Genomic DNA, 23,572 nt, shown 5'->3' with positions numbered 1-23,572 from the left:
CCGCCGAGCATGTCCCGACAGCGCACTGTGGAGAGAACAGACTGAAAGTTAGTGATTCATTTAAAATGTGTTTGAAATATTCCCAAAACTCATAGTAAAATGATTTGGCAACGGTTCCCGGACGGAAATGGCTCTCCTCCTTCTTACCACACACACGTTTAACTATTTATACTTTAGGGTCAAACGCCAAATTCAAATGAGAGCAGGTTGAAGTGATTAAAGATTGAAGACAGGGCTCATTATGCTAATGGCCAACACGAGGGAATGGAGTCATCTCAAAGAAATCACTTACCCCATCTTCAAAGCACTTTTGGCCATGTCCGCTGTACATTTGACATTTACTCACAGCAAATTTGCCCCATCCTCCTCAAGCATTTGACCCATCCCTGCCAAATATCTGAACTGCTGAACATAGGGCATTTAAAACCTGCCCTATTTAACACATCTCCGTCACAATTTAAAGTGCATATGACAGATTTTAATGCTTTGGAGAATATGAGTTATTTAGATGGATAACATCTGCTGTAATAATTATAATTATAATTCTATTTCAGTGAAGCAGCAATTTAATGAAGAAAAGTAGGGAAGAAAAGCCCAACTTTTCAATGTATATTTGAATTTTTAAGCAACTGACTGGAAGTGACATAGATAGAGGTAAAGTTCCAGAGTAGTTTGATATAACACGGTAAATGGTCTCAACTTATATTGCACTTTTCTACCTTCATTCGGCACTCAAAGCGCTTTACAGCAAGGACCCACCCGTCCATTCACACGATCATTTATATATGTATGCAGACTGTGGAAGCAAGGTGGGTGAAGTGTCTTGCCCAAGGAAACAACAACAGTCTGACGACAGGCGGTATTTGAACCCCCAACCTTCTGATCATTGATGACCCGCCCTACCATGTGCACGGCAACAGTTAAACATTGTTTTGTTTCTGTCTTTGTCACTTCCTGTCAGTGTGAATAGAGAAAAAGCCTAATTTGGTTTTAATGGTTTGAACAATGACATGATTGTATCCAGGAAGTTCTGACGCCGTACAAGACAAAACTGCTAAATTAGACAATTAGGTCTGTCTTTGACAAGGGAAACAATCTTATAACATGGTTTAAAGCTCAAAAAAGTCAATTTTGCATGCTGTATGTACTTTAAATTTACACCATTGTAAGGGCAAGGAAGGCCTTTCATAATCAGGTTTTTGGGCAAATACTGTGTTGCAGCTAGCGTTGGTTCTCTTCAGCGAATCACAAGCTGCTTATAAGGCCATATTTATTTATGTCCAGAAGCCGCCCCACGAAAACAATTTCATCTTTACACATCAGACGCACATGGGGCTTTTGAAATGTAAATACACTGCTTTGCCATACAAGAACAGCATGTTGTTCTACAGCTGGGGCTGAGATGAGAGAACAACAGCAGGTCATTCCAACAAAATTGTTGCCTTTTCAGCTTTAAAAAACAAAAACCAAAAAGTTTTTTCTTTACTATTTTAATTGGCATACGTTTAAGTGTACAAAATGCATGGGGTCAACTTGAATGGATTTTTCCTTTTCTTCCTCCGAATGGTAACATGAATGATAAAATTAGACCAATTTGCAACTAGCACAAAAGTACTGTATCCATTGAAACTACAGGTCTTGTATATATTGATTCAATTAGTGTGAACAGAAACATATTTGGATTTACAAATTAAAAAATGGTAAACTTTTAACTTAAAAACAGCAACATAATTAGATCTCAGTTGAAAATGTGATTAAGTGATTCTTTTGTAGTTCTAGCTACGATTTACACATATTACACCGTGTTAAAGATGGGACAGGCCTACAACCATATTCTTATGAAAAGTTTATGAACATTTTGCACTAAACATTGTTGTTTAAAATTATTAGATATTACACAAAAACTATCCAAATACTGTTACGGTATGTAATAGTTGTCTTTGAACAACTGGTTGTGATTGCTATTTTGTGGCTGTTAACTTTTTTGGGCACTGATTACGCGGTATGTGAAAAGGTCACAGCATTGCATGTCCACCAAACATTTGAAGAAGAAGAACTTCATTTATATAGCCACAGTCAGACATAGTCACAAAGTGCTTTTACATGAGAGCGCATTGACCCATTTTGACCAAAAACATGTCCAATATTCCACCCATTCTTACCAAATATTTGATCCATTTTCACAAATCATCTGACCCATCTTCACCAAGCATTAGGTCTGTGATCACAAACAGGTGGTTGAGGATTTTTCATTAAACATCTGAGGCAAGGCAAGGCAAGGCAACTTTATTTATACCGCGCATTTCGTACACAAGGCAACTCAATGCGCCTCAATCTGAACTATCTTTACACGTTCTAGAATGTTGTGACGCAATCTCTTGACCCATCCCTACAACATTTATGGTCCATTCACCCAACATGTTTTAAACATCTGGCCCATGTTTGCAAAATGGTTGACCCCAAGGACTTCATCAAGCAACATTTGACCCATCTTTACCAAACAGCACGGATGTATCCGGAAAACGGTAGCTATACAAGTAAGCCCTGATGCACGGGAAGATGGATCCTTGGACCCGCATTTGGGTCATCAAACATGAACCCATTTTCAACCAACTTTTGGCTTGTCCTTTCCCAAAAAATCAATGATCTTCACATTTCTGGCCCATTTTAATTGAAGATTCAGCTCTTCCGGCTTTGGAACTGTCCTTTCTCAAACACTGACATCCTCTTGCTTAAGCCGGGCAGCAGTTTGAACGTAACGGAACAACGGCAGTCGGAAGAAGTCGCTAAAGGCAAAGGCACATTTGACCCCGATACATGTAATTATATAAATGCACGGTTTCCACGGAACACAGGCTGTCATCCTCACACTGCACATGGAGGGACCCGTATCAGCTGTGAGCTAGTCTGGCCTGCTGTCTGAGCCAAAGTCTGGTCTCAAATCTGGACTGGTTCACAAGTGGAGTGCGAAGTCACACATTTGGTTTTGGAGTGAGGAGACTGTGCAACTTTCATACACGAGTCTTGTTCTGTTATGTATTCTGGTCCTTTATTGCATAACATTTTGAGCGCTAAGAATCGGGGAAAAAGTTTGGATTTAAGCTACTAAGCATTGCTCGGTAATGCCGTTAAAGATATTACACAAAAACACAGTATGTTTGGGGGTTTACAAAAGTGTTAAAAAGCTGACCCATGTTCTGATAAACGTAATCAAGTATGCGATTTATAATAGTTCTAAAGTGAGAGGCAAATATATCACTTTCATAAAACATCTTCAATATGCGAGCAATCAACCAACAAAACATATATTTAGAGCAAATTGCTTGTCAAGAAGATGAATGCCGCAGCGAGGGTCTAGTATCCAGTGTGTAAGGTAAATTTAGCTCTTCTCACAATGTCCTCAGCAGTATGTATTTATAGGCACACACACTCGCTATGGGAGAAGGTGCCAATTATAGTAACAAGGAGACAGTGCAATAAGCTGCATCAGGGAGAAGCAGACAGCAGCGGCTACATCCACGCTCAGAACAGCAGGATGTCTGTTGTAGGCAGATTAAAGGCGAGTGGAGGAGCTTTTTTATTCCTACTTTTAAGGCTTAATCATAAATGTCTTGAGAGGCGAGGCAAAGGTCGGGGACTCAGGCGACAGGAAGTTGGAACAAAGTAGAGAAAACCGATCTTCCCGGCAAACTTTTGGAGGATTTGCTTTCACCAATCACCAAGGACTGTGTTGGTTTGGTTTAGTTTGAGTGGAAATAGTCCGTCTTAAAGTCTGGAAGTCTTTTTTTAAGGTGAAATGTTTTTTTAATTATTATTGTTTGTCTGAAGTATTACAAATGTTATAAAATGTGAGAAATTGAACACCAGGTCTTGCATTTTGATTAAGTAAGTCATATAATTTCTCCTTTCCCGGCTCTCAGCAACTAATCCGAGTCCAGTATCCTCCCGTGTTGACCAATGAGACAAGCTTTTACTGTGAACCAGCCTGTCAGGTCCAATCGGGTCCAATTCTGATCCTGCTTTCCTCATTTTGCAAACAAAGAAGGGCTTTCTGGTTAAAGAGGGAGGATTTTGAATGTGTACTTTCAAATTTCACTCTCTTGCAAACTTACAGACTATCATTTACACGTAAAGGACACGCTTTTATTTGGCTGCGCTGATTGATTATTGGCTTTAAAAACGCAGAGGATACTTCTGGCCAGGTATCAGCGCCCAAACCCGCCCAAAGGCTCCTCTTTCTCTCTCACAAACAGAGCAGCTCTGATGGCCTTAGATTTGAGGTTCTGCCATTTGGAAATGTGTATATTATTTAAAAAAAACAAAGCTACAAAAAGATTTTTAAAAGAAAACGGCTCAACCAAAACCTGCAGACAGTTTTTCCACCCCGCGGAAAGGCTAAAAAAAGCCGCCCAATTAAGATTACGGGTGGAAAAACCCTAAGGACGACCACCTTTTGAGAACCCTGAAATGCAGAGTGATGATATAGTACTGTACGTGTCCCTCCATGTCCTCACAGCTTTAGTTACTCCTTCACTCTCAGACACGAGCCATGGGAAAAGGTGCCAATTATAGCAACGCTGTGATTAGCGTCCTTCTGCGCTAGCCCCTTGCTACCTATATGCCGCCTAATCCTTTGTTATTAATTATATCTTCAACACGAGAAAGGCCTACACAGTTCTGCCAGTGTCAGCGCCCCGCTGTATCCATGGCAACAGCCTCTTGGTCCCGGCACTACAGTATGGGATGCAAGCGCGGCCCGGACAAATAAAAGCGTGTCTAGCTTAGGAAGATGCTACAATCCCCTGCTGTTCAGTGTGAAAATATGTTTCTAACCTATGTAGTGAATACATCCTGTATTAGGATATATATATATATGTATATATGTATGAATATGGGAGCAGTGAACGAACACACCAGGGGGCTCCACTGGGCTCGTCATGGCTGCACAAGTAACAACTTTTTGAGTGACAGTGCAGGATTTTAGAGGCAGTTGTGGTGAACAGGTCTGGGCTCATTCTACACTTTAGAACATTGCTGGAACATATAGTTGCTTTACAATTACTAAAGGACAAGTCAAAGAATATTCAAGACTTTTTTTTAGCTCTATAAAAGAAAGAAAGGAGCAAAAGGAGCAAAAGGAGAAAGAATGTTGCGATAAAGAGCTGAAGACCCATATATGTCATGGTTAGCCCAGGGGCCTATAGGTAGGCACTGGAGATGAGGGCCTATAGGAAGGCCTGAGATAAGGGCCTATAGGAAGGCTCTGGAGATGAGGGCCTATAGGAAGGCCATGGAGGTGAGGGCCTATAGGAAGGCCATGGAGCTGTGAGGGCCTATAGGAAGGCCATGGAGGTGAGGGCCTATAGGAAGGCCATGGAGGTGAGGGCCTATAGGAAGGCCTGAGATAAGGGCCTATAGGAAGGCTCTGGAGATGAGGGCCTATAGGAAGGCCATGGAGGTGAGGGCCTATAGGAAGGCCATGGAGCTGTGAGGGCCTATAGGAAGGCCATGGAGGTGAGGGCCTATAGGAAGGCCATGGAGGTGAGGGCCTATAGGAAGGCCATGGAGGTGAGGGCCTATAGGAAGGCCCTGGAGATGAGGGCATATAGGAAAGCCCTGGAGGTGAGGGCCTACAGGAAAGCCCTGGAGATGAGGGCCTATAGGAAAGCCCTGGAGATGAGGGCCTATAGGAAGGCCCTGGAGGTGAGGGCCTATAGGAAAGCCCTGGAGATGAGGGCCTATAGGAAAGCCCTGGAGGTGAGGGCCTAAGCCCTGGAGATGAGGGCCTATAGGAAGGCCCTGGAGATGAGGGCCTATAGGAAAGCCCTGGAGATGAGGGCCTATAGGAAGGCCCTGGAGGTGAGGGCCTATAGGAAAGCCCTGGAGATGAGGGCCCATAGGAAAGCCCTGGAGGTGAGGGCCTATAGGAAAGCCCTGAAGGTGAGGGCCTATAGGAAAGCCCTGGAGGTGAGGGCCTATAGGAAAGCCCTGGAGATGAGGACCTATAGGAAAGCCCTGGAGGTGAGGGCCTATAGGAAAGCCCTGGAGATGAGGGCCTATAGGAAAGCCCTGGAGGTGAGGGCCTATAGGAAAGCCCTGGAGGTGAGGGCCTATAGGAAAGCCCTGGAGATGAGGGCCTATAGGAAAGCCCTGGAGATGAGGACCTATAGCAAGGCCCTGGAGGTGAGGGCCTATAGGAAAGCCCTGGAGATGAGGGCCTATAGGAAAGCCCTGGAGGTGAGGGCCTATAGGAAAGCCCTGGAGATGAGGGCCTATAGGAAAGCCCTGGAGGTGAGGGCCTATAGGAAAGCCCTGGAGATGAGGGCCTATAGGAAAGCCCTGGAGATGAGGACTTATAGCAAGGCCCTGGAGATGAGGGCCTATAGGAAAGCCCTGGAGATGAGGGCCTATAGGAAAGCCCTGGAGATGAGGACCTATAGCAAGGCCCTGGAGGTGAGGGCCTATAGGAAAGCCCTGGAGATGAGGGCCTATAGGAAAGCCCTGGAGGTGAGGGCCTGTAGGAAAGCCCTGGAGATGAGGGCCTATAGGAAAGCCCTGGAGGTGAGGGCCTATAGGAAAGCCCTGGAGATGAGGGCCTATAGGAAAGCCCTGGAGATGAGGACCTATAGCAAGGCCCTGGAGATGAGGACCTATAGGAAGGCCCTGGAGGTGAGGGCCTATAGGAAAGCCCTGGAGATGAGGGCCTATAGGAAAGCCCTGGAGGTGAGGGCCTATAGGAAAGCCCTGGAGATGAGGGCCTATAGGAAAGCCCTGGAGATGAGGGCCTATAGGAAAGCCCTGGAGATGAGGACCTATAGGAAAGCCCTGGAGGTGAGGGCCTATAGGAAAGCCCTGGAGATGAGGGCCTATAGGAAAGCCCTGGAGGTGAGGGCCTATAGGAAAGCCCTGGAGATGAGGGCCTATAGGAAGGCCCTGGAGATGAGGGCCTATAGGAAGGCCATGGAGGTGAGGGCCTATAGGAAAGCCCTGGAGATGAGGGCCCATAGGAAGGCCCTGGAGATGAGGGCCTATAGGAAGGCCATGGAGGTGAGGGCCTATAGGAAAGCCCTGGAGATGAGGGCCTATAGGAAAGCCCTGGAGATGAGGGCCTATAGGAAAGCCCTGGAGATGAGGACCTATAGGAAGGCCATGGAGGTGAGGGCCTATAGGAAAGCCCTGGAGATGAGGGCCTATAGGAAGGCCCTGGAGATGAGGGCCTATAGGAAAGCCCTGGAGATGAGGGCCTATAGGAAAGCCCTGGAGATGAGGGCCTATAGGAAGGCCCTGGAGATGAGGGCCTATAGGAAAGCCCTGGAGATGAGGGCCTATAGGAAAGCCCTGGAGGTGAGGGCCTATAGGAAAGCCCTGGAGATGAGGACCTATAGGAAGGCCATGGAGGTGAGGGCCTATAGGAAAGCCCTGGAGATGAGGGCCTATAGGAAGGCCCTGGAGATGAGGGCCTATAGGAAGGCCATGGAGGTGAGGGCCTATAGGAAGGCCATGGAGGTGAGGGCCTATAGGAAAGCCATGGAGGTGAGGGCCTACAGGAAGGCCATAATGTAGCTTGTATGTGGCTCCTGGACAAACTTTATGGTAGAGTTGAGGGAAGAATTTCGGATGAGAGGCAAAACAGATGAGGACTAAACCCTCTGTTCATTCGTGCAAAACATTACACTTTTTCATCCAGTGGACTAAAAAGTCCTCTACTTTTAACCGCCATAAAAACACATATATTTATCTTCTACTTTTTTAAACTCAGATTCACGGATAGAACTGCTATTATGTTTTTAAACTTTTACTGGCCAATATGCACACTAAAGTCCACTCTTATGCTGTTTCAAATTACAAATGGCCTATACTTGCTAGTAGCCACTAGCTAGTGGCAGCACAAAGCAGGAGAAGCTAACGCCTGAAAACCTTTTTTAATTCACCACTGAAGTCTTCTCTTTTACCTCATGAGTATTACTTTGAAGCTTCCATGAAACCAATATTCCATGATATAAAATAAAGTCCATCTCTGGCATGTTGGCTGCAGCAGCTTCACAATTCTGCTTGTAGCTCCGCATTGACAGCAGCTAATGCTATTGTTGGATACACCAAGCGTTGTCTATATATATATATATATATATATATATATATATATATATATATATATATATATATATATATATATATATATTGTGGTGGTGGACAAAGAACAGAGGTCGACATAGCGATAACAAGCGACTTCAACATCAGGAAAAAGGAACACGAGAAACTAGAGAAATACCAGGGGCTCAGAGAGGAGCTGGAGAAAACCTGTGGAGGATGAAGGCATCAGTGGTGCCCGTGGTCGTTGGGGCACTCGGGGCAGTGACCCCCAAACTGGAGGGGTGGCTCCAGTAGATCCCAGGAAATACATCAGATATCTCAGTCCAGAAAAGTGCAGTTCTAGGACCTGCAAAGATACTGCGCAGAACCTTCAAGCTCCCAGGCCTCTGGTAGAGGACCCGAGCTTGGAGGAAAAAGAGACCGCCCGCGGAGGGTGAGGAAGAGTTTTTAAAATGTATTTATATAAATATATATATATATATATATATATATATATATATATATATATATATATATATATATATATATATATATATATATATATACATATATAATGTGATAAATACAATAAAAATATAGTCTTTCTTTACATATTTTTTTGAATTCTCTTCCAAATGTGACACTTTGATGACTCACTACATTGTTTAGTATCATTTTCATGTTGGTTTATTGTTTGGAGATATTCCTCGTCTTGTTCTTCTGATGACACATCACATGGACTATTCTGCAGTGTGGCTTTAAAACCATCAAACAGGTTTTAACACCTTTGTAATATGTTATAATCAAATTATAATGAGTTTTAGAAGTATTGAAATTTACATATGCCAAGGGAATGCTATCTAAAATACAACATAAAGAGATGCTAATTTCCAAATGGCCTAATGCTATTGTAGCAGGGTAATCTGATTTAAACCAACAGGTTATATTAGCCAGTAAGCTTTTTCCCATTACCTTCCAATTAAGCCTCTTGTATTTTCATTAGGAGCTCTGATTAGCTTTAGCTGTTTGTGTCTTGTTCAATTATACCAAGCACATTTACAATCCATCAGTGCACTGCTTGTCTGAGCTGTCAGAATAGAAAATACTATGTGCTATTCAGTTAAGTAGGCTCTGTATTATCTGAGCGGATAGTGCTCTCTGGTTAATTAGGGGCGCCCTCTTCAGGTTGCCTGGGTCATATACATGGGAAACAATTGTTGGTATAAAAGAAGCCTGCATGAGATTAGGCAAAATATAGGCTATTAATTAAAAGAGCATCGAATCATTTTGAATGCATGTATCAGATTTTCCGATGAAAACAAGTCAGAAGCATGACGGCCATGTCTTCTCTCCTTCATTCTTTTCTGCTCAGTTTTGGCAATTGCGTCGATTAGGAAATGAGGCTCATTACAAAGCCTGTTGCCTATCCTAAACAGATGAAGAAACATTTGAAAAAAGGAACTAGTTTTTGACACAATACATGATTTATCTAGCTTACTGCAGTTGATCTGATTACGATCTTGCAGCCATAGTAAACAACATAAGCATGACGTCATTCAGGTCAACAAAAAAAGGACATTCACAAACCAAATGAATCCATGCCAGTCCAGAAATTGTACATTTGGGACCTCTGCTCTTACCCCCCACCTGAACCGAGGCATTGTCTCCGGTTTGGCTTTACCCAAATAAAGTCAACAGTGTAATGCCTCATTTGAAAGAAAACGGATTGTAAACTTTTCTGTTTGGTTTTGTCAAATTTGTGAAGCATTTTTGTCATGTTTTCGTCTCTTTTTAGTTGCTTTTTTGTTGTGTTTTCATCATGTTTTAGTCACTCTTTGTCACTTTGTTGTGGCCTTTTATAATTACTTTCTTGCCATGTCTTGGTCAGTTTTGTGTCGCTCTTTTGTGACATTTTTGTTGCAACCTGATTTTTCATCCTCGTTTTCGTTGCTATTTTGACTTCTTTCCGAAGACCTTTTAGATTTGGGTAAAGCCAAACTGGAGAAAATGTGCTTGGATGAGGCAAAGCAAGTTTATTTGTAAAGCACAATTTGGACACACGGCAATCTGAGCGACTGAAGCCAGAGCAGAGACCTGAGCACTGGACTAATGTGGTCCTGTCTAGGTTCCAGTCTGATAACAAGTCTCTCTTAGTCTGGTTTTGACACTTTCTCTTGCATAGTTGTGGGATAAATAAGGACAGAAAAGTCAAGACTGTGTAAAAGGTTTATTGTTTGGAACAATTATTAACCACAATATGTAATAAAGTATAAATAGAGTGCTGCTGGTGTCCAAAATGTAAACTTGAAAGTGTCAATGTATAAAATGTGCATCAAACAGCAGAGACAGCAGTGATCCGTCACCAGCACAAACACTCCCCTCAGCGTGCATAGGACAAGACAACAAGTTTGACTGTAACAACCCTAAATAGTGTTTTAATAGATTTAGTTCATCATTAGCTCATTTCTTATATTTATTATTGCATATAATGATGCCTTTAAGAAAACAGAGAAGCACTAAAAGCTGTTCATACACAGTGTCCTGTGAAACAATACAGAATAGTTTCAGAATGAACCAAATTCCTTGTGCAGGAATAAAACATCTGCATCTAAAAAATGTCTATAAGTGTAAATTGCACTTTGACAGCTGCCTATGTCTCCATAAATATGTAATATTCCTTTTTTAACTGAACATTGAATATATAATGGGATGTTAATAATTACATACCATTTACAGTGAGCTGATGTAAACTTTTTCTGCTGGTTTAGAATCAGAATCAGAAGAAAAACGTTTTAACGCTTGGATAAAAATAAGTGCTAATAAAACCAAATGTATATATTATATATATTTTTAAAAAATAGTATTCATATCATTTCTATGACACAAGATAAAATATCTGCCTCACTAATGTATCTTTAGTTTGTTTTTGTTTTTGTAATACAGTACGGGTGAAACTCATTTTCTTCCGCTTTATCCAGGGCTGGATCATTCAAAAATTCATTTATTTCTGTAATTCAACTTAAAATGTGAAACTAATATATAAAAATAGACTCATTACATACAAAGTGACATATGTCAAGCCTTTGTTTGTTATAATTTTGATTACAGTCCATTTTCAAAATATTATAATTTTATGAGATTTTTAATTTGGGGTTTTTACAAGCTGTGAGCCATAATAATCAAAATGATAACAAATAAAGGCTATACATATCTCACTTTGCATGTAATGAGTCTGTCATATATTACTTTCCCAGTTTAAGTTGAATAACAGAAGTGAATGCCCTTTTTAACGATATTCGAATTTTCTGAGTTTTATATATTTTAATTTATATCTTCAATAACTTCAATAACTTGTGCAAATGTACAGTTTCGTTAGCCACATAGCATGATTGCCTAACTCATTTTTCCACTGTTTTTGGAAAACATGGAAACACATTGTTTTTCTCTTATTGCCATTTTAACAATACAAAATGACTTAGGCCATTATGCTATGTGGCTAATGTAAGGATTTTCTGTATTGCAGCAGACTGGTGTGTATTTTCTCCTTTGTATACTGTATTTGCAGACATTTGTGGGGAAAATATACACTACGGCGCACTGCAAAATAAAGTATTTTTAGTGATTCCAAACCTGATAGTTACGCTGTTGCCAGACGAGCTGTTGTTTGGGTAAATCCGCTGAAAGTAGTGAAGCTCATCCAAGAATGGGGATACTCGGGATGCGTCATCACTAATAGCATGTTGAATTCTCTAAGCACTTTATGTGTATTGCTCCCTTTGTAACCCATGCCCCCACCTGTGAGCGCCCCTCCCCATACACCACAAACCCACTACTCCGCTTTAGCCGGCGCCTCTATCAGCTTGCCCTTGTTGTACTTCTGTCCGATACCGTACGGGACGTGCGCCGAGATGGTGCCCAGCTCTTTGGCGCCCTCTATATGGAACATCTGGTCGTCGAAGTAGATGTGGGGCTTGATCTTCTGAAGGAGGGGTCCCTTGGGCGCCCCCGCCAGGAACAGGGCCTCGTCGATCTCCAGGCCCCAGCTGCGCAGGGTCTTGAGCACGCGGGCCCCGGAGCTGGCCGCGCTGCGGGCCGTCACCAGGTAGGTGCGGATGGGGCAGTCCAGGCGCTCATTCTTGGCGTAGAATTTGCGCTGAAGCTTGCCCAAGGCTTCCAGGAAACACTTGAGAGGGCCCTGGGAGTAAAGAGAACGACAAAGGGAGATAATTAGCAGATCAATTAAGAAAAGTAGTAGTAGTACTAGTAGAGTGGCTGACTATTAACCTCTTAAACTGAGCACATTTCTCCAGTTCAGCTTTACCCAAATCTAAAAGCTTCTGGACTGGAGCTTATGATCCCGGATGAAACGAACAAAATTCAAATGATAAAGGATCAAATTCCCTTCATTACCAGATTTTGAATCGTCCTGCATCTTTACGTCTTTTGGCACAAAATACAAAAATCCTTCCGTTTCGCTGTGTACAATCACCAGAGTGAGTAAGTACAGTGCAGCCGATTCCTGAATCATTTATCAGGACAAAATGCAAGCCCAGTTACTCTTATGCGTCTGACAACTCATATTAAGGTATTACTGAGCTTAAAGGCTTTACAAAGACGGAGTGCGTAATAGATTTTCATTCTCTGTAAGAAAGTGGCTTGTCATATAGAAGTTGTGTCTGCATTTTGCCGTCTTGCCGTATCAGCATTTAGGATTATGGCTCATTCATTAAATGCCAGTAGTAAGCTCAAGAAATGTGTGTTTAATTTTGTGTATGAACGGGCCAAAACATTACGACCACCAACATGTGAACTTCCAAATGGTTTAGTAACTACGGCCATGTGTATTCTAGGAGAGCGTCTGCGTGTGCCTGCGCTGTCCCGCCTTCTGATGCCGTATCTGCCTCATGACCCAGCGACATAATAGGCCGCTGATGATGTCACAGACTGGACAGCCAAAATGATACCCTCTCCTCCTCAAGAGACTTTCGCTTTGTGCAGCTTTGAAACGCAAATGACTGATTAACAATAGTAGCGCTGGAAATGCCTGTGCGCCATCAAACTTTGGAAGGACTTGGATATAGCATAAGCTTACCATCGACAAGTGTGAGAAACAGATACAAAAGTATTTAGCCATTACTGAACCTGGAAATTCACCAAAGCACCCCATAGAAAAGCAGCCAGACAAGGGGAGACCGCAATAACTCCACAGACAGGCCCCACCTGGTCCAGGGACTGAACCCCTGGACCTTCTTGTCGTGAGGTGAGAGAGCTCACTCTTAAAGCTTGTCAAGTTTGTCCAAATGCTACATGAATCAGAACTATTTACACGATTTAACAGCTTAACCGAGCACATTTTCTCCAGTTTGACTGTCGCCAAATCTAAAAGCTTCTTGAAAAAAGAATCAAAGCAGTGAAGAAAAAGCAACAAAAACATTACAAAAAAGCAACAAAAATATGACGAAAAAGTGATGACAATACGAGGAAAAATCTTAGATTGGTTTTGTAGGCCTAGGCTTTCAAATGAGGCGTTACACAATGGGCCGTGAGCTCCAGTTGAGAAGCTTTTAGATTTGGGTTTAGATTTGGAGCTGACTTCAATAATCCCCTCATAGTGCTCTGACTTTGCTTGCTGACCTTTTTCCCTGAACATGTTTGTCTGATATGAGAGTAGAATAGAGAAGGGCGCCTGATTGTCTCACCTGTGCCAGTGGTAGGTTCTCAAAGGCCTTCTCGTGCTGGAAGAACTCATCCAGGCCCTTCTGTTTGACGATAATCTCCGACTCATCGGAGAACAGCACCGCGTCCCCGTCGAAGGCCACTCTGAGCTGGGTCTCACTCAGCTGGTTCTGCATGTCCTGCATGAACATGGTGGCTGCTGCTATACCTGAGGACATGGATCCATCTTTATGTTAGCCCAGGCTTTCATTTATATGCAATCTGTTCCATTTGTAAATCATTTAGGGTCCAATCATCCGCTATATGATAACAGTGAGCCAGTCCTCGCGTGGCCAGGACGCTTGTCCTTTTCTCTCCTCATCTTTACATTAACATCACACACGGACTCATGTAGTCCCTTCAGCATTTAGGCTACACCATTTTCAAGCTGTTAGAGGACAAACTATATTATACTGTGAGTTAAACATTGGCCGTATCCCGAGAGAGAGAAAAAGCTTAGGACGGGACCACTGTTACATAACTTCGCCGTTGGCCATTGTCTCTGTGTCGTGCCTCTTAGTCTTTTTTCAAACCAGATTTCCTGCAAGAATAACAAAGATGAGCTGACAAAACCCTCCCGCCTCTTGTTACACGTCGTGAGCAAACATACTTTGCATTGTAATCCTCATTTAAGGAGCTAACTGTTTCTGACTCATCGGTGATCGGCTAATTGGCATTCCAAATCCACGTTGCCTTGCGTTCCATAGAAATGGAATATAGAGCTGGTGCAGATGGAGGGCAGCTGTGTGCTGATGGAACGCTCCTGGATTTGCATTTGTATTGACTCGCTTGACACAGACTCAATTAATTTCTACTTTGCAAGTATTTGTCGTGGTGCGTGATCGGTTTGCAGAGCGCGTGGACCAGAGCGGATTTGTGTCTCCCAGCGCCTCAGCGGGGTCATGTTCTGTCCACAACGTAAATGACCATTTGTGAGCGGTAACTGAGGAAGGATTTAAAGGCTGTTTGAGGCAATTTGTTTGAATAAAGTGTGAAAAACTAATCACAGCCAATAATCAACATCTTCCTCCTCCTGTTTTTTGGGGAACAATCACTCTCCGCGCATTGAATTGCCTTGTGTACGAAATGCGCGGTATAAATAAAGTTGCCTTGCCTTGCCTATCCCTACACCTCTATATGACTCTATTAGCAAAACAATCAGAATGAAATCTTCACTGCGTAACATTCTAGGTTACTGTGTACTTAGTACTGTGAGTACTAAGGAACTCTTGGAGTGTAAGTCAATTTGTGTTTCTTCTTTCCACGTAATAGGACTGACTATACAAAATGATGTTTAAAAATGTGCAAATTTACAAAGAATGCACCGTAGCCCTTAGATGATTCATTTACTTTTCAAGATTATTATATAATATTTCAACTCACTCAAAGTGAAACTACTGGATATTTCAAGGGAGTGCAGCCGAGTCACGTGGGTTGTGGAGCTCCACAGGAAATGTTTTCATGTTTCCACGACATTGAATTCAATGAATGCCAGTTAAACGCTTTAGTACATCCTAAAGGTTAGGGTTAGTTTGGGCTAGTTTAATCTAGCATTGTCCTGGAGGTGTGGAGCACTAATCACGTGCCCTCCCATCGGATGCGGCCAGACCCTTCTCGGATATTTCTTTTTTTCAGCATTTTCTAACCAACAAAGTGTAATGGCTGGTGTACACTGTGCGATTTTCTCTTAATGAGATTTTTAGATGTCACATTCACGACATTGTAAACGAGGATTGTAAAATTGTGAGCTGCTCTCTTCTCCATTGTGCGATGGTTCAAAGACAGTTGTATTGTAGAAGATACATGCTATAGAAGACGTGCTTAGCTGAAGCAAGTGCTGCATACTAGTGGTGTAGTGCAGGGACAGTCCTGTATAATGCGCAGTCGGACCCGCTCACCCCTGGCCTCTGGTGTTGACGGGACACTGACAGAGATCCTCTCTGCAGCGAGAGGAGACTCACTCTGAGACTAGCCTTCCAAATATCAGACTCTGCCTGAGGTTGGTCGTAGCTCGTTGCAGAGTACACCTGGCTTAATATAGTAATAAAGATGTGTTTGCGTGATCACAAAAGACCTGCAAAAAGGAGAATACCTGCTCTTCAAGAGCTTTACTCACAGTGTGAAGAGTGACCAAAAGTTTTACTCAAAATACTATAATCAAATAATATAACTCTAGCTAAAGTAAAAAGCACAATTACTTTAAAAAGTTGCTCAGACCCGTTTACCTAAGTACTAAGTACTAGCTGCACTAAACTACGGTAAGAATGTTCCCATGGTTTAGTTTACCTTCTTCAATGGCCTCTGTGACTTTCTCTGCGTCTTTGGACAGGTACAGGTTGGTCATGTAGGCCTTCAGGTAACCAATAGGGCTCCTCCCACCCGTCATGCAGAACCGCTCTATTGTCAAGTCTGAAAATTGGGGAGAAAATAATTATATACAGAAATATAAGATGTATGAGACCCAATCTGCACGATAAGCAGAAGTAAAAAGAAATAAAGTATTCAGAATGACATAGGTTATAATTGTATTGAGTTGTTTCTTTTTATTACATTTTCACCTAATGTTTGCCATTAGCTCTGATACGATAATAGGTATTTTATTATATTTATCTAATTTGATTGTTTTACTGTCTTTATTACAGACTATTTTGATTCTATTTGTAGTTATGTACTTGATGATATATAAATGTATTGTTTTAATTACATTTAATAGCTTATTAATTGGTTTTAAGCTGAGACAAACACCTTGTTTTAATGTCTTATGCACTACCCGGCCAAAGAAAAGGTCACACGCTCTACTATTTGGCTGTAGCGCCTTGAGCTTTGACTACAGCACATTAGATGTGGTGTCGTTTCAATAAGCTTCTGCAATGTCAAAAGATCCATAGTTGCTTTTATTTTTCACCAAGACCTTGTACTGATGATGGGAGATTTTGACCAGCTCCAGCACATCCCCAAGATTCTCTGTTGGGTTAAGATTTGGACTCTGATCCATCTCCTGCTGAACCTAGCAGTGTATCGACTACGTGTGCAGCACCTTAGAAACTGTCTTTGCTTATGAAATGTGCCATATAATAGAGTGGATTTAGGATTATGTGGATATGTTTGTGCGAGATCTGAACCGTCAACAGACATAAGCTTGAAGCCAATTGAAACTGCGATAATTAGACAAAATATTGAGCGGCCCATGTTGTCAGTGGCTACGTTTACATGGTGAGAACAATCAGATAACTGGAGAAATCAGATAACCCAATAATCAGATCTGATGCGTTTAAATTACATTCTCTTCAGAAATCTGAGAATCCAACAATCCGGGTTCTACATGTGCCACAGCAGCTGAATTATCTCCCCAACCCTTCAGTCAGGTCCACCGGCAGAACTCAGTGGAGAAACAGCCTCCATATTTGGACGTGGAGTCAAAGTGTTGTCCATATGGCAGATAATCAGAGCTGGGACTTGAACTCACAACGCTGAGGATGGAGTAATAATCTGCCATATGCACATCATCATCACTCGACTCTTGGAAACACACTGTACTTTCTTCACAAACAAATTTGAGTTCATTTCATGGATAACTTTTGTGTTTTTTTATTTCATTTTTGATCAAAAATATTTTCAGTCTTTTCATAATGTCTTTAGATCTTTGTCTCTGTGACGTTACTTTGGCCTCTTTGTTGTATTTTCTTGGTTAGTTTATGCACACGTGTGAAAGATCAGAAAGAAATCAGTAGATATAAATATCTGATAATGTATATTAGATTATGCTGTTTATATGCCACGTCATTGATCTGAGAACTCCAGAAATCAGATTAGGATCAGATTTTTGGTCTGCATGTAAATGTAGCCAGTGATTATCCAAACACTGCTCTTTGTAAGGCGCATAACACACATACATAGTTACATGAGTGAGGCACACAGGAACAAAACCAGATACAGGGGTGTGCAGAGTAGCCATAATATTTACTCAAGTAAGAGTAACATTAAAGAAATACATTTAAAAAAAGATACTCTTTCTGCATCAAAACTACCCCCTTACACTTATTCATTCTAAAAGTTAAGGGGAGCGTGGTGTTAGTCTGAGGGGGCGTGATGGTAGTCTGAGGGGGCGTGGTGTTAGTCTAAGGGGGTGTGGTGTTAGTCTGAGGGGGCGTGGTGTTAGTCTAAGGGGGCGTGGTGTTAATCTGAGTGGGCGTGGTGTTAGTCTGAGGGGGCGTGGTGTTAGTCTGAAGGGGCGTGGTGTTAGTCTGAGGGGGCGTGATGGTAGTGTGAGGGGGCGTGGTGTTCGATCTGCGGCTAAATCCCCAAAACAGCGCGGCACCTCATGTGTTAATAGCGACAAACTCACAAAAAGCAAAAAATAAAATAATCGTTTCTAAAGAAAACCCTGCTGCTTGGCTCTGGTTTAGCTGAAGGAGCAGTGTACCGTAGTGGTTGATGGAGTTGATGAGGCGCACTCCGACCTGGGCGTGGTTATTGGTCATCAGCACGATGTCGAACAGCTCCTCCTCTCCCGGGTACAGCCGCCTGAGTCGGTCGTTCACGTTCATCAAAGCCTGAGTGCACAGAACACAAACACAGGCAACGCATTACTGTTTGTCCAGTCATATTTCAATAGATGTGATAGACTGATGAAAGGAAAATGTTATGATTTGGTTTGTTGAAGTATTTCTCGAGCGACAGTATAGTGAGTTTCTTGCTCTATAGATGGTACAAACAGACTCAAAAGGAAGTAAATTCTGGTTGAGTATGTTTCTCAAATATTTCTGCTCCATAAGTGAAAGGAAAAAGACGGAGTTACACAGTAACATAGTACTTATAATGGACATATGCATAACTACGGCTTATCAACCTGCTTTTATGCACCTGGATAATAACTGACATTATAACTTCTGTGTATGGGAAGGAGACTTTATCACTCAGGCTATGTTGGTTTATGTCTCGGATTTGGTTGGAGCGCCCTCTACTGGCAGCAGGGAGAGTAAAAGACTCTAAAAACAGTGATAAAGTATGGTGAATGTTTATGAGCTTTCAAAATGTAGAGGATACTTTCATGTTTGATCTATGACATAACAAAATCCCAGAAATATAGATGGAGGCACTTCAACAGCAGAAGAAGAAACAACAGGATGAACAGGATGACTCAAACTTCTGTGAATGAAGCTACACACTATTGTTTTTGACAGGGGAACAACATTGGCATGTTGGGCAAGTTACTTAAAAATTATAATATATTCTATATTCGTGAATACAGCTCTAAAAATGTAATATATTTGTATTACATATTACTGTTTCAAAAATGAGCTAAGTCACAATACTTTGAGTTACTTGTGGCAAAATATAATTTCCTTTCCCTTCACTTTCACCCATTCTCTTGTGTTTTGTTTTGAGGACATTAACTACACGCAACTGCAGATCTCATGCACCAGTGTCCAACTTCATTTGGTTCTGCATTTTATTTGGGGGGAGTTTGGTATTTTTTCGTTCTCATTACTTTTGTAATATGTTACCCCAACACTGAAGTCCAAGGTTTCAAGAGAGAAAATGTCACATTTAAAGGCATTTAGTTAGTTGTAGGAGCAAAGCTAATAAAAAACAACAAGACTCTTTGCGATCTTATTGTATTGTTGAACACGTGGAGAAAGCAGATAGTATAGTATGTGCTTTGTTGTGGCTGAGGAAGTTATTCAAGTGCATTGTGTAAAATCAACGGTGCATTTCAACACTACCTGACCTACAGCTGAAAGGCACAGTCACACACTGCCAAAGTATTTATGCTAAACCTATACCAGAAGCTAAATACCTGTCCTGTGGGTATAGGGGAGTGGCTTTGGGAGAAACAAGACTACTCCAATGCTAATTACATTATGTAATAGTATTGAATCAATCTAATTCACAGGATACTACTACTATTACCACTATAACTACTGTTACTAGTACTATTACTAAAGAGGCCTCACCTCCGAGAAAAAAAATCTCACTGGAGCTAGGCCCCAAGTGCTTCAAGATACCTCAACCAATCTTCCATATTTTTCTAGAAGTTCAACTACACATTTACGCTCCTGGTGTCTTCCTACTACTACTTCTACTACTACTACTACTACTACTTCGATGAAGGCTCTGTTGTTGAAGTGTAGGACGTTTCAAGTCACTACAAAGGCAACTGCAAATATGCTGAGTGTTCCAACAATTTCGTCCCTCCACGCTAGTTCACGGGGCAGCCACGCCCTGCCCTGCTCAAGGCCGTGCGGTGGACCAGAAACATGCAGGTTACCTTGACAAAGGGGAAGGCAGGCCCGGGCCGCAGAGGCTCGCTTTCGTGCTCCACCTGATAAGCCACGTACTTCTCCACTCCTTGATCATTGAAAATCTTCCTCTCCTCCACCATGTTGAAAAGTGTGCGAGAGGACACGGCGATGGTGACCGCGTTCCGTGGTTTAGGCTGAGAATATAATGGGACAAATGAGGAGATATTTAATGAGTCAAAGGGCGCACGATGAAGATTAGTTTTAACGTCATAAAAGTGCAAAAAATGCATGTCAGTACAAACAATATAGAAATCAGTGCGTGGTAGCAATGTACAGCTAATGTATGCGTAAATGCATACACATATGTAAGTAATAACCTCTTAACCCTCACTGGACCAAAACACACTTTCTCCATTTTGGCTTTACCCAAATCTAAAAGCTTCTTGATTGGAGCTTACAGCCTATGGCCAGAAAGTTGAAAGCTAAGACCTACAACTGATCTAAGCTCTTTCCTCTCGTTGTTGTCACTTTTTTCGTCATAGTTGTTGTGCTTTGTTGTCACATTATTGTTGCGTTTTTGTTGCACTTTTGTTTCTTTTTGTTGCGTTTTTCTCGCACTTCTGATGCTTTTATTTTTAATTTTGCTGCGTTTTCTCCTCATTTAGGCCCAGTCTCGTTTTTTCGCTATTTTGTAGCTTTTAGATTTGAGTGAGATAATGTGCTGGGTAAACACTGTAGGCTCATTCAGCATGATACAATCCATTGAATTGCATAACAATGAGGAAATTTGTAATAAAGACTCGATAGCAACTTCTGAAAGCAGTCATGCACGTGGATCGTGCGTAATGCGTAAAATAGCGCACAGTATAGTCTAGATAAACAATCAAAGTTGATGGAAAAGTGAGCAAAGGTGAGGGAAAGGTTATACATCCGTAATAACTGGGTGTGATGCACACTTACGGGTCTGGGCTTCTTCGTTTTGAGGTTGTCAAAGAAAGCCTTGGCGGCTGCCCAGTCCTTTTCCTCCTCCACTGCTTCCGTGATCTCGCTCGGCTTGATTTCGCTCATTTTGGCTCACTTTGATGCAACTCTGGATAGGATTAGTTGTCAAATAAGGCCGTCAAAGAGAAGGTAGGGTTGCCTTGAAGCAACAACTCCAAACTTTGCGGAAATGTGGGAGAACAGACACAGACCAGTGGGCGTGGCTTGACAGTGACGTATGAAGACAGCGATTTGCAGCAGGCCCGTATCCGTATTTGCATCAATGTGACTTTTCTTCATCAAGAGATCCACGTTTGTTGCTAAGTTAATGTTGGTTATTGGTTATTATTGTTATTTGTCAAATTATTCAAAGCGTTGCATATTCATTTATTCAAGCTGTATTGAGGACACAGAATCCTGGTCCATAGTAGCCTATTAAAAGGAAAAAAAGGAGAAAAAGAAAAGATATGCATTGATTATTGTCTGCTGCAATTTGATGTTTGGACCAAGGGTACCCTGGCTTGCAGATACCAAACATCGCTCTCTTTGATATAAATCCTTGTTTAGTCGTAGTTACATTATCATCTAATCATGGAAAAGCACTAGACTAGACACTATAGTGTCTAGTACTTGCATTATACATTCAATTCATTAATTGAAATAAAATAAAATAAAATAATGAAACACAACAAGCAATGAGAGTTCAATGCAATGATATTACCCCACTTACTCTAACCGCGGTGTATCATGCTGGTCACAAGCCAACAAATCCACAATTAAACCTTTAGAATCTCTTTATAAACAAGCACTTAGGATTCTAGATAGGAAATCGCGACAGTATCATCACTGTCAAATATTGACCAAACATAAAATGCTCAATTTTGAATATATAGTTAAATCTGCCAATCTAAAATTACTATTCAAGATTGTTAATAATGTGGCACCTCCACCACTGAAAACGTTTGTCCATCCTGATCAGATGGTCAGAACAACAAGGTCAACAGTCAATGGCCAATGTACCATACCAAAATAAATGACGAACAGAATTAGGACAATCAGCATTTTCTTTTAAAACTATCTCTGAATGGAACAAACTTCCAACTGCACTAAAATTATGCAAAGACTAAAACGATTTTGCCTGAGTGTGAAACAACATTTTCTGGGAAATCAAACATGTCAGCATTAAAGAAAACAACAACAGCAACAACTAAATTTGACATCTGAGAAGGGTAGGGCTGGGTATAGACTATAGAGGAACAAGTTTTCCCTTTAATAAAATGTACTTTTTAAAAATTGTATATAAAATGTAAATACTGTCTGTAAATTATGAACTGTATGTTTTTTATGCTTTTTGTAGTGTTTTGTAATTGTCTGTCTCGGGGACTGCAGATGGAAATTAGCTCCAAGAGCTAAAGTCTGGTACAAAGCATCTTTTCATATGCTGATTAATGCTCCTGTACATGTCCCTGTCAAATAATTAAACTAAAATAAGTTCACGGAACAGAGAACATTTTTCTTTAGAGCCTCAACGTAGCACATTAGCTTTGAAGTTTTCAACACTGCTCTGCTCCCCAGTTCTGGAACACTCTCCCCCCTGACCTTTGCAACCCCGACTCACACTTCAAATCCAAACTCCAAACTCATCTGTTTGGAAAGGCCTTCTCACTGTGTCCATAACTGCACTTTTAACATGTATTTTTATTATTATTATTAATATTACGCTATAGGCGTATCCCCTGTTGTATCAGTTTTGTCACTGTATCAAGAGACTATTCCCAAATCTCCTTATTATTATTTATCTATTTAACTTTCAGTGTTGGATAAGCCAGTGAAGGTCATCAGATTAATTATTGTAAAAACTCACTCAAGTAGTTTTTATGACTTGTTTTATAGAGATAATATATACAAATACAGTCAAATAGGCTAGATGTAATTAGGTGATTCTTCTGACAAGGCAAGCAGCAGGCCAGAAATATTAATAAGGTAACAATTAATACTTGCACTATGATGTAAACCTGCACTAATACTGACTAACATTTTTTGTTATAGTCTGTTTACTTAACTATTTACTGTTTGTATTTTTGTCCCCACAAAGTCCTTGGTAGTCATTGTACATACCACTATTTTACTATTTCATTTGGCTTTTTTGTTGTTGTCTATTTTTCTCACATTTTCTGCCTATTTCCACACCCTGAGTGTTTCTAAGAGCTGAATTTCTCCATTGTGAGATTAATAAAGGCTATCTTATCTTATCTTATCTTATCTTATCTTTAACATTTTCTTCATGTTGCCAAGGGATGGAGTAGTCAGGCTTACACTGAGATCGCCTTCTTACTCTGCATGGAATGTACATAGTGGCCTAGTTGGTGACCTGCTGTTCTCCCCATGTGTTTTGGGGCGAAAACAGCAAATTGTTCTAGGGCGGCCCAAAAGTAGGCTGTGTCAGTCATGTCCCCGACATCTCTCAACTTGTCCCACTTTTACTAACCCACTTTTTGACGATGCTATTCCGCCCTAATTGTCCAGTCGTTTAAGCAAGCGCCTTCTAAATGGCAGTATGC

At 41.5% G+C, this 23,572-nt stretch overlaps 1 protein-coding gene across 2 annotated transcripts in view; it reads right to left on the bottom strand.

Moving 5' to 3' along the window:
• The window catches only part of LOC306975298 (cytosolic 5'-nucleotidase 1A-like), a 225,445-nt gene extending 204,228 nt beyond the window's left edge, over positions 1-21,217 (bottom strand). The window contains exons 1-6 of one of the 2 annotated variants that reach the window (XM_079572806.1): positions 20,991-21,217; positions 20,057-20,224; positions 18,209-18,338; positions 16,072-16,194; positions 13,770-13,954; positions 11,890-12,265 (exon numbers count right to left, since the gene is read on the bottom strand). In XM_079572806.1, the coding sequence (XP_079428932.1) occupies positions 11,900-12,265; positions 13,770-13,954; positions 16,072-16,194; positions 18,209-18,338; positions 20,057-20,224; positions 20,991-21,098 (1,080 nt within the window). In that variant the 5' untranslated portion in view covers positions 21,099-21,217 and the 3' untranslated portion in view covers positions 11,890-11,899. Of the gene's footprint in view, positions 1-11,880; positions 12,266-13,769; positions 13,955-16,071; positions 16,195-18,208; positions 18,339-20,056; positions 20,225-20,990 lie in introns of those variants that run through there. The other variant, XM_079572805.1, reaches the window with a different exon arrangement.
• Positions 21,218-23,572: the final 2,355 nt, after the last annotated feature.

This window comes from Gobius niger, assembly GCF_951799975.1.
Source record: "Gobius niger genome assembly, chromosome: 15".
In the NCBI taxonomy this organism is placed as follows: domain Eukaryota; kingdom Metazoa; phylum Chordata; class Actinopteri; order Gobiiformes; family Gobiidae; genus Gobius; species Gobius niger.
This window is presented reverse-complemented; position numbering and strand designations above follow the sequence as displayed.